Source organism: Lithobates pipiens, unplaced genomic scaffold, assembly GCF_037356315.1.
Source record: "Lithobates pipiens isolate NorthernLeopardFrog02 unplaced genomic scaffold, aLitPip1_a1.2 Scaffold_25, whole genome shotgun sequence".
In the NCBI taxonomy this organism is placed as follows: Eukaryota; Metazoa; Chordata; class Amphibia; order Anura; family Ranidae; genus Lithobates; species Lithobates pipiens.
In genome coordinates this window covers 87,965,003-87,982,113 of record NW_027507787.1, presented here as the reverse complement: position 1 = coordinate 87,982,113, position 17,111 = coordinate 87,965,003, and the positions used below count along the sequence as shown (strand labels likewise).

Below are 17,111 nucleotides of genomic sequence, written 5' to 3'. Positions count from 1 at the left end.
CTACAGTTCAAGTATGGACTGAACTGTCCAAAACTGAACAGTGATCCTTTTTTAGCTATTTTGCATGGTGTTTAAACAGTGCGGGGGCTATTTGTAGCATTTGTTCAAAGTGACCCTTATTCCGTATTGTAGAAGTGAGATAAGCAAATAATGGAAAGTCAACAATTATTTTCTGACTCACGTAAGAGTCAACAACTCAAAAAGCAATGCCTTTCAAGTGTCCCAGTGAAAGAATTCTGATAGAGGCATTGGATCATTTCCCTCCCCTGTGATTTATTTGCATCAAAAGCGTAGTCGACTTCATTTCACCATCTTATTTTATTATTATTATTCTAATTTTTAATGCTATACAGTAAAAAACAGCAATGTTGTGGTACAGCTTTATAAGTATACAAAGGTGCATCCAACAAACAAATATAGATAATATCCTTTAAAGTGGAAGTAAACCCTCCTATTGTTTTCAGCCAAGGAAGCTACCATCTTGGCTTCTGTTTAATCTTCAACTGCCATGAATCTGCACATGTGGTCTGTTATGACACCAGTCATTGGATGGTTTACAGTTTGGTTGAGAGCACAACCGATGTGACAGTTACATTTTCAGCGCGTGCCAGAAATGTAACTGTTTTTTTAAACTGTTAAATCGATGGGTTTACTTCCACTTTAAGGCTGGCTTTACACTTTTTCTTTGCAGTACTGAAGTATGCATGTGTAAGTGCATTGCAGTGCCATTCATTTGCATGCACTATGGTAACTGACCTGAGTTGCAGCACACAATACACTACAGTACGTTTGTGTGTGTTGCCTCTCTAAAAAAAGTCAGGTCCAATTATTGAAGTGCTGGTATGCATTGGCAGCCCAATCAAAATACATGCATGCCTTAACATAACATGCATATGGTGATGCACTACAGTACATGGCAAAGGTGTGAAGGGGCCCTTAGTGTTCAATATAGAAAAAAACATTTTTGCTGTCTGTTTGCTGAATATGGTAGTTCCTCGATATAACTTGGTGCAATAAAAGAAGCGACATCATCTTCAGGGTACAGTCAGAAGATATATTCACCCATGTGACTTCTTGTCATATCATCCCCACCAATAGATTCACACAAAAACATATCAGGCAATTCCACTGTTAATATAATGTCACACAGCAGATTTTTCTGTTTCATAATTTACAGTTTAACTTGGGGGTGCTGATGGTGGCTGTGTATAGGATGGATAATATATGGGAATTGCTCCTTGAGCTTCTGGTACCATTGTCGTATTGTGTATCACAAACACCTATAGTGAAAAAGAATAATAATCATGATGATTACATTTCTATCATGCATTGGGTATCATCAATAAACCATTACCAATTATCTTCCACCATGAAACATCACAATCCATATTCATCCTCCTCATCATACATCATTACCATTATCACAATGCATCATGCATCCCCATCAATAACCATGTTCATCAACAATATGGTTATCACCATTCACTATATTCGGTAAGTAATGTTCCAGCTGAGTCAATTACGGTTTGGGTGAGACAATGCTTATCACACGATGGGTTCGCCATGACCACGATATGCCAGTAAAGTGCTGCTGCACGAGTTACATGCATTTTATACTATGCATAATATGAGTGCAATATTTGTAGTTTTTTCATTTGTTTTGAATAAACTTTTGGTCAAATGGTACTGCACTATTGGAGTATTTTTGTTTTTGCACATATGGATTGCCTGTGAGATTACCACTGAAGATCGGAGACCCATGTGAATGAGTTGATGCCTCATATGCCAAACATGAGAGTGTGAGGAAATTATTTCTGTTGAGGTGACTATTATAGGGGAGCGGTGTCACGACCGTGATGTGGTGGAAAAGCTCTTAAAGCGGAGGTCCACCCTAAAGTGGACCTTCCGCTCATCGGAACCCTCCCCCCCTCCGGCGCCACAATTGGCACCTTTCAGGGGGGAGGGGGGTGCAGATACCTGTACAGTACAGGTATCTGCACCCACTTCCGGGATAGCTCTCTGCGGAAAGGGGCGTAGATTACGCCCCTTTCCGCAAATGCCCGCCCCTTTCCGCAAGTGCCCCGCTGCCTGCTGGGAAACACACAGAACCCAGAGGCAGCGGGGACTGTCCTTATTGCGCAGCGCAACTCGCGCATGCGCAGTAGGGAACCGGGAAATGAAGCCGAAAGGCTCCATTTCCTGATTCCCATACCCAAGATGGCGGCGGCAGTACCCGAGAAACGATCTAGAGATCGGCTTCGGGTGCCGACATCGCGGGCGCGCTGGACAGGTAAGTGTCACTATTTTAAAAGTCAGCAGCTGCAGTATTTGTAGCTGCTGGCTTTAAAAAAAAAAAAAAAACGCGGAGTCCCGGCGGACTCCCGCTTTAAGCAGGATTACACTTCATAATTATCCTCATTGAACATTTTTTTTTTTTTTATCTAATTGAGGACTTTAAAAGTCCAAAAAGTACATAATGTTTAGAACTTTAGTCACTAGGTGATGTTTATGTCTATGACACAGGCTAATTGCTAATAATGCCACTATTTACTGTGTTTACTTTTATTTGTTTATTACGGTAGATGTGTTATTATTCACTATATTCCACTGTTATTCTTAAATTGTTTGTAAAGCCAAAACATTATTTTTTGGGGGGGATCAGAGTTGGGAAAAGGTAGATGACAAACAAGGTTTTGGTTTTAGATACATTTTAACCCATCAGAATAATCCCAACATCATATTTCCATAGTTAAGTTAAAAATAAAAACACATCGCCATCAAGTTTATTTTCAAGAATAATGGAGAAAATAAAGGGCCCAGTGATGAATTTGTAATGGGATTCCTTGAACTATCATTGTGGGAAGTTCAGTGTTTGAGAGCCCACCATTTTATCGACAAATGCAAACCAAAAGATAATTTGTAAAAAAGAACTGTCATATGTCAGCTATATGAAGAGTAGCGCTTGAGAACCCTAGGTGGAAGTCCTGCAACCATGGGATAAAACTGTTCATAGGTAGCTGATACACACACACACATGGCAAATCAGCTTGGAGAGCTACGGTATTTCTTTAGATTTCAGTTGGCTGGTGAGGTTAGAGAGCTCCTGTAGACATTAGTCATTGTCAGGGTGTCTAAGTCTATTGCACACATGGTGGGAAAAGTAATGTGAGAAAGTAGTCACAAGAGTATCACCGAAGTGCCTGCACAGTGGTGACAGAGGTCAGTGCTGCTTGCCCTTTAAAATAGACATTACTAATCTTATGGTAGAAACCCACAGCAAACCTAGATGGTTGACACTACAGCCTCTGTTAGGGTTTCAAGAAGCTGAGCATGTGCATGGACTGACATATTCTCAACTCTGACTACACTGTGACTTGACAGCTTAATTTACTGTTCATAGGAAAATGCCTGTGGGGAAGACTGACACTGTGAACTACCTTCGTCAAGGCAAGTTGTGTGGCCAGACTCCATAAAACCACAGAATAGGAATGGTAGTGCTCTGTAAAATGACTGAGGGAACCAACCTTTAAAGATAACCTTCAAAAATTGGGGGGGTTGTAAGCCAGCTTGTCAAATATTTTGCTATGATAAAATTTTGCGAGGAGCATTAAAGCGTAACTCCAGGTATATAAACGAAATACTAATTGGTGCATATGTATTTATGGATTATTAAGTGAAGATTGTGAAAAGTATATCAGCCTTGGTACCAGTTTTTTGTAATTCCCTGTAACAGCAGTTAGCACAGCTTTAAAAGCTGTGCCAATAATTAACATGCAGATTGAAGTTGTTTGAAAAAAGTTAAAGTGGAAGTAAACTCCCCTATCGTTTTCATCCACTGAAGCTGCCATCTTTGCCTGTTTAATCTTCAGCTGCCACGGTGCTGCACATGTGATCCGTTATGACACCAGCCATTGGTTGGTTTGACAGTTTGGTTGAGAGCACAGCCAATGTGCAGTTAGCATTCCCAGCATGCCGTTTTTTTCAAACTGTTTAAATCGATTGGTTTACTTTCACTTTAAACTGTGTCAGTTGTTTGAACAGCAGAGACATCTAATTGGGATGTGTGCTGTTTTATGGACCATCTTATTTGATGAAAATCAAGTTGCTTTATTGAAATTTGATGTTTGTCAAATATGATGCTTTTGATCCATCTCTAGACACGCCACACAACACATCTAAATTGGTAACTTTGCCAACTGATGGCCCATTCAAGGACCTAGGACCACGACCTCTGAAGCATAAATAGAAACCAAGTCTATGCTGCATGGAAACAGGCGTATTCTTGACTTGCACAATCAGAAGGTCTAAACCAGTAGAGTTACAGCTAGAGTTGCCCCCTCATCCCTTTTAAACCCAAACACCTTTGAATTACACAGGTTCTGAGGCTAATTAAATGCAGATAAGACACCAAGTGAGTTTAATTACCACCTTAATCAGCCACAGAACCTGTGTAATAAATGTGTTCAGTTTAAAGGGATGAGGTGGCAACCATTGTTAAAGCAACCTTACCAAATGTAAGTCATGGAAATGCTGATTAACTAAAGCTGGAGAGTGCAACATTTGGAGGAGCTGTCCAGCTTCTAATTTCAGCTTGTTTAATTAAGCTTTGACAAAAAACTATGTAGAGCTGCACCAATTTATACTCTCTAGTTTGACTAAATATCTGCCTATGTTTAGTATTTCTATCTAAAGTACTATTTTTAACGTTAAAGGGGTTGTAAACCCTCAAGGTTTTTCACCTTACTGCTTCTATCCATTAAGGCGAAAAACCTCCTATGATGCAGCAGCCCTCCAGAGCCCTCCTTTTACTTACCTGAACCCAATTTTTCCAGCAACGGGGATGAGCAAAGCAGCTCCAACCAGTGTCTCAGGTCATGATTGGATAGATTGATAGCAGCGCAGCCATTGGCTCCCATTGTTATCAATCAAATCCAATGATGTGGGAGCCGGGGCGGAGTCCTGCTGTCTGTGTCAATTGATGCAGCAGCAGGACACGGAAGCTTGCCTGCACGAGTGCCCCCATGGAAAGTGGCTCTCCAAAGGGGCACTCGAGAAGAGGAGGAGTCAGGAACGTGGCTGAGGGACCCCAAAAGAGGAGGATAGGGGCCACTCTGTGCAAAACACGAACCTTTACATATCCTTTAAATGTCTATATATTTATTACACTATAAGGGCTCTCCTCTTACTTTTTTGCTGGACACACTGGGTGTTTCCTTGGGTCTCTACCCTCCTCTATTGGTTATACCCTGTTTGACCCCTGAGGAACACAACCACAGATGAAATGCAGATGGCAGGAGACAGCAGAGTGATAACTCATAGTTCTCATACCTATATGTCAACTATTGCATGAACATTATTGTCTGAATTTTAACTTTATTTCTGTCATAATTTTAACTGTTCTCTTGTTCAGTATTCTTACAATAGACAATGTTAATCAGGAACTGTTATTTCAGCAATCTTTTCTTACCTGGTGTGAACTTTGTGTTGCTGCTTGATGTAAAGCTCGGTTAGCAAACACAGAGATGGTAATGGATAAGCCAAATAACAGTGCATTAGTAAACAGAAATATGGCAAAAAAGACAAGTCCGACAATCTGCAAGTAGAATAGAAAACAAATGAGAGGCTGTGTGTTCCAAGTGAAAATGTCTGTACACTGAAGTGCAGATCAGCAAAACTTGTGTTAGCTGCTAAGGGGCCTGATTAATTTCTATTGAGTGCAGAGTAATCATGTGTTGATGTCATTATTTTTTCTGTATGTGATAATTATAAATAGCAACGCAAAACAATAAAACATAAAAATACTAATACAGGCGGTCCCCGAGTTACAAACAAGAAAAGGTCTGTAGGTTTGTTCTTAAAGTGGTGTTGCCACCAAAAAATTAAAAGTGCTTAAAATTCGTAAAAAAAAATAAAAAAAAATAATTGGCAAAAAAAAAAATTTTTACTCACCTCTAAATACCGGTTGCTAGGGGGTCCCTCGTAATCTGCCTTCCTCATTGCCCAGGCTGGTGACATCACTTCCCCTTGCGCCGCACATTCACCTGGGACCTGTCATGTGTCCCAGGTGACTGTACGGCGTATCACGGCGCCCTGCGCCGCTCGCTCATGCGCAGTGGGTGCCCGGCTGTGAAGCCACAGCCGGGTGCCCACAGTATGCATGACGGCGCCGCGAGTGGAGCGGGGAGCGAGGGGGGGGCTTCGTTCCCCCGCATCGCTGGACCCTGGGACAGGTAAGTGTCCGATTATTAAAAGCCAGCAGCTGCAGTATTTGTAGCTGCTGACTTTTAATTTTTTTTTTTTAGGGGGTACCCCACTTTAAGTTGAATCTGTTGAAGCCGAAACAGGTACATTTTTTAAGTGTAGCTCCAGTCAAAAAAAAAGTTTAAGCTTTTTAGATAGCATAGGTAAGTGTTAAAGTGGTTGTGAAACCCTTACAAACCACTTTGACCTACAGGTAAGCCTAGATTAAGGCTTACCTGTAGTCCAAGAAATATCTCCTAAACTTACACGGTTTAGGAGATATTTACTAAAAGACAGGCACTGCTGTCTGATGCATAGTATCCCATTATGCTTTACCTTTGCAGGGAGACGAAGAAGTAAATCCATCAGGGTTTACTTCCTCTTTAACACCCCAGTAAGGTTTGTTTTGCTGTCTGTGCCCCTGTTAAGAAGATTTCACCTCACTTTCTGTCCCAATGACAATTGGATTTTGGAAATTTTGGGTTGTTGTGGAAACAAGGATTGGTGATAAAGCATCAGTGGAGGTACCCTTTTCCCATAATAACTCTTACAGGAGTGAAGTTCCCTTCCTAGGGGTAGATTTCCTCTCACTTCCTGTTGTCTTCCTCTGTTTGTAAGTAGAAGTTGTTTGTAAGTCGGATGCTTGTAACTAGGGGACAGCCTGTTAATAAGGCTGTATAGTAGCATGGTGATGGGGAAGAGGTGGCTGTTTCCAGCATGGCAATGGGAAAGAGGTGGTGTTGTTCAGCATGGTAATGAGAAAATCATTGGTGTAGTCCAGTATGATGAGAGGAAGAGGTGGTTCTGACTCTTTGCCAGAAAAACAAAGCTGATGTCTTGATTCCCAAGAGCCTGCCTACCAAGTGTAGAGAAAATGCTCTTGGGAGATAAAGTTGTGGGGTCATGCCATGATTAGTAGGAACTGAGTTTCCAGCAGCTGTCCTACAAAAATCTTATAATCCTGTGTACTATGTCACAGGGTGTTATAAAACACGGATTTTGGGAAATATTTTGGAAATGCCTGGAAATTATACATTTCTGAGAGTAAAGGCATGAAGCTATCAATATGGTGGTAGGAGTGATGATTAAGTGACTCGTAGAATTAATGCACATACACATATTTGCTTATTCACTGTAAAGTAACCCAGAGCAGGAAGAAAACTGACAGTGTCTCTTTAGAGTTAAAGATTCTCTTGAGCCTACCTACCGGTCTTCTCCTTCCTTTGGCAACAACATTTTTTCTGGTAGTTCTTGGTATATATGAGTATTTTCCTCTCCTTTTCTTCTTTTTTTTTTCAAAACAATGCAGACTAGAGTTTTGAAAATTGGGTCATGAAATGTCAGAGGGATGGGTACACCTGCCAAACGAGCAGCAGTTTTTGATGTTCTGGAAAGCTGTGATGTTCAGCTGATCTGCCTTCAGGAGACGCACCTAACTGAAGAAACTAAGTTGCAACTCCGAAGTAAGAAGTTTCAATTCCAACTCCACTCAGTCCACACCTCCTATTCAAGGGGGTGGCTGTGTTGATAAGGAAAGAAGTTGCGTTTGTGTGTCGGCAGATCAGCATCGACAAAGAGGGGAGATATGTTTTTTTGCACTGTGTAATAGAGAACCAGGAGTATATCCTGGCAAACATATATATTCCCCCCTCCATTTGGGTTGGAGGTCCTTTACTGCTTACTGGAGTTCATAGTGGATAAATCTGGGACCCCGGTTATAGCAGTGGGGGACTTCAATGAGGTTGTTAGTAAAAACCAGGACAGGTTCCCACCAGGAAGATATACCCAGAAGGCAGATGAGACCTGGTTGTTTCGGTTTTTGCAGGAGGGAAGGTTGTTTGATATGTGGAGGGTTCGAAATCCAACCTTGTTACAATATTCATGTTTTTCAAGCTCTTATTCCTCACTCTCCAGAATAGATTTGGTTCTGGGGAATGAGGAAGCAAACCAAGCAGTGAGGGATATAGTATACCATCCCAGGGGGGTGTCTGATCACTGTTTGCTGACAGTATCAATAAATATAGAAGGAAAAAGAACTGCCAGGGTATGGAAGCTGAACCCAGTATGGTTGGAAATAATTGGTGATCCAGAAGATATGTTAAACCGGCCTGGGGGAAAGAGTTGGGAGAATGTTGGCACACTTGGTAAACACCAATTCCCTGTCCTCCACTGTCCCTGCGATCAGAACAGAAAAAGGAGAAATTACAACACAGGGTTTAGAGATTATAGGAACTTTTAGAGTATACTATGAGAAACTGTACATGACTCAGGGGGCTGCGAAGGACAGGGAAATGGATATATTTTTTGATAGTATTAAAATTGTTCAAACTTGGTTTTGTCCGTCCAAACTTGGTTTCAGAGGACAGTCCGCTCGTGTGTAGGCAAGTTGGACGGACTAAGTATGGCGCATGCTCAGAAAGGATTTACACGGCCGAAGGTTGCATTGCAGTGTATAGGACGTCGTTTTTCTAGTCCCGTCGTACGTGCTGTAGACGTCATCGCGCACGCTTTCAGCGGACTGTCTGCTCATCGTGTGTGGTCAAGTCCGTTCATGCAAATTTTGAACGGACTGTCTGTCGGATTGTCTGACGAACTTAGTTGGGCAGACAATCCGCCCGTGTGTACGCGGCCTTACTGAGGAGGAGAGGGGGGAAATGGAAGCCCCACTAACACTAGAAGAAATTCAATCAGCGGTGGCAGAAATGGCTAACCAGAAATCCCCAGGTCCAGACAGTTTGCCAGTGGAAACGTACAAACATTTTGGGAAAATATTGCTTCCAAAGCTTCTTAAAGTGCTAAACTGGGCAAAAGAAGAAGGGAAGCTCCCCAAATCAATGACCGAAACAACGATAGTTGTCTTGCATAAGGAGGGGAAAGACCCATTGGATACGAAATCTTACCGACCTATATCCCTTCTTTGTTCTGACGCTAAAATATTAGCTAAAGTGTTGGCAGCCAGACTGAATAAAATTATTTAGAGACTCGTGCATCCCGATCAAATGGGATTTATCCCCGGTAGATCCACTAATATGAATGTCAGGGGGCTTTACCTAAATCTACACATACCAACGGAAAATGAGGGTAAAGAGCAATTATGGCTTTAGATGTGGGTAAAGCCTTCGATAGTCTAGAATGGGGATATATATGGCGAACACTGGGCGCATTTGGTTTTGGCCCCATGTTTGTCGCTTGGGTACAGACCCTATACAATGGTCCTAGTGCACGAATAAGGATTAATGATGAGTACTCAGATAGGTTCTCTCTGGAGAGGGGAACAAGACAGGGGTGCCCATTGTCACCCCTGATTTTCGCTCTCGCTATGGAGCCATTAGCCATCGCAATACGATCAAATATAAATATGGTAGGCTTCCAAAGAAAGAGGGGGGAGGAGAAAATAGCTCTATACGCAGACGATATCCTCCTCTTCTTGGGGGACACGGAGCAGACCCTTAGACAGGGGATGAATATACTTGCCGATTTTGGTAATTTTACTGGATTGTTTATAAATTGGGAAAAGTCAGCCCTAATGCCAGTAGATTCACTACTGAATCTAAATATGCTGGCAGCCCCACAGATAGAAGTGGTTCACCAAATAAAATACTTAGGGATACTTATTAAAAGAGACCCTGATAAATATATTGGTGATAATATACTCCCACTAATAACTAAATTTAGAACTAAGATTGAAATATGGAAGAAGCTCCCACTATCAGTTGCGGGAAGATGTAACCTGATCAAAATGGTGTGGTTGCCCCAGATGCTGTACTTACTGCATAATTCCCCGGGATGGGTTGACAAAAAATGGTTTAAGAAAATAGAAGAACTATTTAGAGAACTCATATGGAAAGGCCGAGTGTCAAGGATTAGCCTCCAGACCTTACAATTACCAACTAGGAAAGGAGGAATGGCAGTGCCTCATCCACGGAGCTATTTTTTAGCAGCTCAATTACAGCATCTGGGGATAAGTAAAGGTAGGGCTGGAGGAACAAATGAGGCATTGATGATAGCAGAGTCCCCTCATAATACAATAGTGGAAGCTCTGGAGGCAAACTCATTTCAATATAGGATACCCACAATAAAAATGGTTTTAAAAGTCTGGAAGGCAGTAAAGGCAATAAAAGGCCTGGGAGGCCTGACTAAACATACCCCACTATGGAACAATTTAAATTAGCCAGAAATGGAATTGATTGGTAGATAGAGATCCTGGGAGATAAAGGGGATTGATAAATTGGCCCAATTATATGAAAGAAGTATATTGAAAACATTTAATGCATTGAGGGCAGAGTTTGACATACCAAAACATTCATTTTATAAATACTTGCAGATCCGACATGCGTTGGATAAACAATTTAATAAACAAGGGCCAGTGTGGAATAACTCCGCTTTTTATGGCAGACTGAACGCGCAAGAAAAGGCAGGGGGAACTATAGCAGAAATATACCCATACATATCTGAAGGGAATATAGAAAGTTAAGAGAGAAACTTAAATGTAGAGGGAAATGGGAGGAGGAATTTGGGGTATTCTCGGATGAGCAATGGAGGAAGTTATTAGAGGCAGGACATTTTCTTTCAATATCGCCTGCACAGAAAGTCTCTCACTTGATGCTGTTGCATAGATCATACTATACCCCCAAGAGACTGTTTGGTTTCGGGAAAAGAGAGGATGACAAGTGTCCAAGATGTCAAGATACTGGGGACCTAGCGCACATGTTCTGGAGATGTCCCAGACTATTCCGATACTGGTCAGAAATGATCCACACTCTGAATGAAACATTCGGAGTGGGAGTAGGGAGAGATCCCAGACTATGTGTGCTGGGACTGGTTGAGGGAATAGGGGGCTCATCCTGTACAACTAAAGCAATACTGAGATGTATGTTTCAGGCAAGAAAGCTTATAGCACAGAGGTGGCAGGCAGAGAGCCCCCCCTCTGTAAGAGACTGGACGAGGTTAATAACGTAAACAATACGGAAGGAAAGGATTGTATATATAAAAAGAGGAAATCTGAAGGACTTTGAAAAAATATGGAAGCCCTGGATGGACAGGATAGGATATTAAATGTAGAGGGAGGGAGGTGGGAAGAGAGGGGGACGGAGGGAAGGAATCATTTTTTATTTTTTTTGAAGGGAAATAATGCTGTGAAGTCAGATAACCGTTAAAATTATGAAGGATTGATTGTACCTTTGGTGATCTAGCTGTTTCTTTTTTATATATGGTTAAAATTCTGATATAATATGATATAAAGACTGTATTTATGAAGAAAATGAATAAAGAGTATGTAACTTTAAAAAAAAAAGATTCTCTTGAGACTAGGTTCACATTGATGTGATTTGGCATGCAATTTGACATGTGAAGTCACATGCAAAGTCGGGGGGGGGGGGGGGGGCCATTGCCGGCATCAGCACCGACTGAATCGGTGCAACGCCGACTTTGCTGCGCTGCACCAATTCCCAAAAGTCGTTTCTGTACTACTTTTGGCGACTTCGGAATGCCATTTGTATAGACATCTGTGCAGCAACCCACACAGATGTCTCTGAAATCGCCCCCGAAGTTGGACTGACATGCAGGTATGAAATCATGCGAGTTCAGCTAATCTCAAATGATTTAAATCCAGCTGTCAGTGTGAACCTAGGCTGAAAGTGCAACTCTTCATGTGCTGATACCTTCCTCTAACTCATCTGCCACTTCATTAATTAGTCCAATCTCTATATAAGCTTTATTTTGATTTGTGACAGTGCTAAGACATGATAATTGAATGCTCAGGCCTAAGCAATGTATTTGGAGAGAGGTCACATGCTCCACATACGTGCCTTGAAGATGAGTATAAACAAATGGGCAATTGTTCTTTACAGAGAACTGGTAAACTAGTCACTTTGGCCTTAGAGGATGAACAGTTAGGCCGCGTACACACGCGGGGACTGTTCGCCCAACTTTGTCCGTCAAACAGTTTCAGCAAACAGTCCGCTCAAAATTAGCATGGACGGACATGGCCACACACGACGAACGAACAGTTTGCTGAAACCGTGCGCGATGACGTGAACGGCACGTACGACGGGACGAAAAATACGACGTCCTATACACTGCATTATAACTTTCGGCGTGTAAATCCTTTCTGAGCATGCGCGGAACTTAGTTTGACGAACAAGCCTACACACGAGGGGACTGTTCGCTGAAACAAAGTTTCAGCGGACAGTTTTTCGGAATTTCCGAAAAACCTTGTTCAGCGGACTGTTCGCTGTCAGCGGACAAAGTTGGGCGAACAGTCCCCGCGTGTGTACGCGGCCTTAGGCAAGATGGGGTAAGGCTAAACTAATATTTTTTTGAAGATTCCACTAAGTATCCATTGTAGATTAAGGAACGTAGATTCACATCAATCACAATGTCCACCGACCAAACGAAATATAAAAAAAGGCTGCTGCTGAGACACAGCTGGTCTTTTACCTGGCCATCAACCAATTAAAAAGGTGAGCAGGGGACTGCTGTCATATACAAGGGGACGGGGTCTTCCCAAGTAACATTATTGACCATATATGGACATGATATGGATGGGATACCCTGCACCTTTGTGCTGTATATAACAGCTGTCTTCCACTAGCTCTGTTGAACAATGTGCTTAGGGGACTCTCCTAACAAGGTATCCCCCCCTCATGTTGAGGGCATGTGGCTTTTATTGTACAGGTGGAAGGCCACACACTTATCCCCAGCCTTTTCTGGATAGCCAGGCTACATTCTCAGAATAAGTGTCTGGTACAGATTTTTAAGGGGACCTCACACTTTTTTTTTTATTATTGACGTCCCCCTTAAAATTCATACCAGACCGAGAGGGCTTTGTTTTGATCTCCTGGGGGACCACACACATTTTTTCCCTTAAAATCCATACCAGAGTTAGAAAAAACAGAACCCCCCCAATGGTCCCCAAATTACCTAGCAGATCCATGTAGAGGTCTGTGCACTGCTTTTTAAAGCGGTTCTTCACACTAAAGGGGAAGTTCCGCTATTCTGATCCCTCCTCCCCTCCGGTGCCACAATCGCCACCTTTCAGGGGGGAGGGGGGTGCAGTTACCTGGATAATCCAGGTAACTGCACACACTTCCGGCCAGACCGCCGCAGAACCCCCGCAGATGCCCCGCCCCCCCCCCCCCCCCGTTGTGTTCTGGGAAACACACAGTTCCCAGAGACACAGCGGGGGACCATAAGAGACGCGCAGCGCGACTCGCGCATGCGCAGTAGGGAACCGGGCAGTGAAGCCGTCATGCTTCACTTCCCGATTCCCTGACAGAGGATGGCGGTGGTGGCAGCAGCGAGACGAGCGATCGCTCGTCATCTGCCGCCGACATCGCTGGAACCTGGGACAGGTAAGTGTGATTTTATTAAAAGTCAGCAGCTGCAATATTTTTTTTAACTTCTTTATTTATTTTTTTTTTTTTTCCTCATTGTACAAAATATCATAACAAACAGCTTATATACACATCAATTAAGCTTATCCACTATATGTATTCACACTTCCTTTGGTGTCAATTTATCCCACATTCTATTACCCCCCCCCCCCCCTCTTTTCCTCCCGTCCTGCCTTCCCTACCCCATCCTCCCCCTCACCCTCCCTCTCCCAGTGTCCCTCTTATCTAGATCTATCTTGTTATCTCTGTACTTATTTTTAAGCCTGTATTTCGTGGTTTTCAAGCTACTTTGTACCTCATTTACCCTTATCCTTCTTCTTTTCCTTCCTTCCTTTTCTTCCTTCCTTCTTTTCTTTCTACCACTATTGTTGGTTAGGTGGGTACCCTATTTCATTCAGCCACGGCCTCCAGATTTTCTCAAACCCTATGAGGTTTCCTCTACGTATATATACAGTTTTCTCCTTCCAGATTAGGTCATTGATAACTCGGGACCACTCACTCACAAGAGGTGCGCTCTCGGACTGCCATTTCTGTGCTATCAGTTTCCGTGCTTGATATAAGCAGCGTATAACTGCGAGCGTAGTGCTTTTCTGTTCGCCCGGTGCTTTCCTATGTCCTAGTATACAGGTTTTAGGATCGAGATCCAGATTAATCCCGAATGTTTTATTTATAGTTTCTGCTATTCCTTCCCAGTATCGAAACAGCTTTGGGCACTTCCACATCATATGTAGAAGGTCCCCGCAGCCTCGGCATCTAGGACAATTGGCGTCCGTCCTCCTTCCGAACAGAAACAATCTCTTAGGAGTATAGTAGGCCCTGTATAGTAGCATCAAGTGTGACACTTTCTGTGACGGAGAAACTGATAATAGAGGCCCCAGTTCTAATATTCTCTTCCACTGTTCCTCCGTGATCTCTCCTATGTCCTCTTCCCACTTCTTTCTTTGCTTGGCTAAGCCAGGTTCTATTTTTAGTCCCCTACCTAATAGCCCATAGAGGGTGGATATAACTCCCCTAGATTTATCTATCTTAATTATCTCCTGGGATAGGGATATCTTATCCCACTCAGGGATCTGTGGTCCAAACTGCGCTTTCAGAGCATGCCGGAGCTGTAGATATTGAAAGAATGTTTGTTGCGGTAAATCATATTCCTTTTTTAAATCCGTAAATGTTTTCAGTATTGTACCCTCATAAATTTGACCCAACTTGACTATTCCTTTCTTCTCCCATATATTAATTCTCCCCATTAACAATATTTCCTGCAAGTTCTTATTATCCCACAGGGGCGTATGTTCTGACCAGCCTGTACATCCCAGCATCTTTTTTACTGTTCTCCATACTTTGTTTAGCATATTTATTATGGGGTCCTTACGCTGAATGGAACTTGCTTCCAGTGCATCTACCAATTTTTCATGTGGAGCTCCAATCAGCATTGCTCTGCCATTTGGGTTACCCTCCCCCTCCTGATTACATCCCACCAGATGTTGCAATTGCGCTGCTAAGTAATAATTCCTAGGGTTGGGCACGGCTAGTCCCCCCTTATCCATTGGCTGCTGTAACGCCTGGAGTCGAATTCTCGCTTGTCCCTTTTTCCAAATTAGCTCCCGAAAGAGAGTTTCAAATTTTTTAAACCACTTTTTTCCTATCCACACCGGGGCGTTGTGCAGAACATACAACAATTGTGGCAGCCATATCATTTTTATCAAGCTGCAACGACCCGCCACCGACAAGGGAAGTCGACTCCAGACGTCACAGCTTCGCTTGAATTTTCCCAATAGCGGAAGCATATTTTTATCAACGTATTGCTCTAAGTTTACTGTTAAATATATACCTAGATATTTCATTGAGTCTACCATTTTCAATTGCGGTATCCCAGTCGCAATCACTGCGGCTGGGGTATCCACTTGGAGCAGTTCTGACTTCCCCCAATTTATTGTCAAACCTGTGAAGCCTCCAAAGTCCTCAACAAGTTTAATTGCCTTTACCAGAGAATGACCAGTGTCTCCTATAAAGAGAAGAACATCATCTGCATAAAGTGCAATCCTCTCCTCTCTATCCTCTTCCCTTTGAAAACCAGATATCTCAGGGTCTGACCTAATAGCAATCGCCAACGGCTCCATTGCAATAGCGAAGAGCAGAGGGGAGAGAGGGCACCCCTGCCTTGTCCCCCTGCTCATCTCTATTCTTTCAGATTGTTCTTTATTTATTCTTACTTTTGCACTGGGGTCACTGTACATCATTTTAATCCATCCGATGAACGCGGGGCCGACCCCACACCCCTCCAGGACACGCCACAGGTATCCCCATTCTAGACTGTCAAAAGCCTTTGTCATGTCCAGAGATAGGATGGCCCTCGAGCCCGCGTTCATCGGGGGGGTCTGAATATTTAAAAATGCCCTTCTTATATTCATACTGGTTGATCGTCCGGCAATAAAACCTGTCTGATCTATGTGTATCAGTCTATTAATGACTTTATTTAGCCTATTTGACAATACCTTCGCCAAAATTTTAGCATCAGAACATAAAAGTGATATCGGCCTATATGAGGCTACCTCTTGAGGGTCTTTCCCTTCTTTAGGTATTACAATAATGGTCGCCTCCAACATGGATACTGGCAGCTTCCCCTCTACCTTTGCCCCTTTCAAAGTCCTAAGTAGTTCTGGAAGTAAAATTTCACTGTATTTCTTGTATAGTTCCACCGGTAGGCCATCTGGCCCAGGGGACTTTTGGTTAGCCATACCAGTCACTGCCTGCTGTATCTCGCTAAGGGTTATAGGGGCTTCCAGATCATCCCTCTCCTCTTGAGTGAGGGTTGGAAATTTCACTTTTTCCAAAAATGCGCTCATGCCTTCTTCATTCCTCTGGCCTCGAGTTCTGTATAGTTCCTCATAGAAGACCCTGAAGGCCTCTACTATCTCCTTTTCACTTGTAAGAACTGTCCCGTTCATGGATTTAATCGCTGGGATTGTAGCTGAGGGGGAATTAGTTTTTACTAGCTGGGCTAATGTTCTCCCGACGCTCTCTCCCTCCCCAAAATAGCGTTGCTTCTGAAATAATCGCTTATTTTCTTCCCTTTTTATGATTACCGACCTATACCCATGCTGTTTGTTTAACCATATTCTTTGTTTTTCATAGGTGGGATCCTGGACATAGTTCTCCTCTGCCTCTATTACTTCCTTCCTAATTTTTTCCTCCCAGCTCCTAGATTTTTGTTAAATTTTAGTCACCTGGTGAATCAGAATACCTCTAGTGTATGCTTTTAATGTATCCCATATTGTGTTAGTTGGGGCAGTGTCTATATTGAATACTATAAACTCTTTTAATCTTTTTGGAATTTCTTCTACATCTTTCATTAATTCAAGCCAGAACGGGCTTATTCTCCAATCCCCCGGTGTTTTTCTTTTTTCCCCTGTTCTCAGTACTATTTTCAAAAATGAGTGGTCAGATATTCCCCTAGGTAGATACTCTATATTTCTTACA

General features: G+C 42.7%; 1 protein-coding gene across 4 annotated transcripts in view; it reads right to left on the bottom strand.

The window, feature by feature from the left end:
• Nucleotides 1-299: 299 nt before the first annotated feature.
• Nucleotides 300-17,111, bottom strand: part of LOC143930365 (membrane-spanning 4-domains subfamily A member 4A-like) — a 38,673-nt gene continuing 21,861 nt past the window's right edge. For all 4 annotated transcript variants that reach the window (XM_077454635.1, XM_077454639.1, XM_077454637.1 and 1 more), the window contains 2 exons: nt 5,468-5,593; nt 300-1,280 (listed from right to left, as the gene is read on the bottom strand). In XM_077454635.1, coding sequence (XP_077310761.1) covers nt 1,179-1,280; nt 5,468-5,593 — 228 coding nt within the window. In that variant the 3' untranslated portion in view covers nt 300-1,178. The remainder of the gene's footprint in view (nt 1,281-5,467; nt 5,594-17,111) is intronic.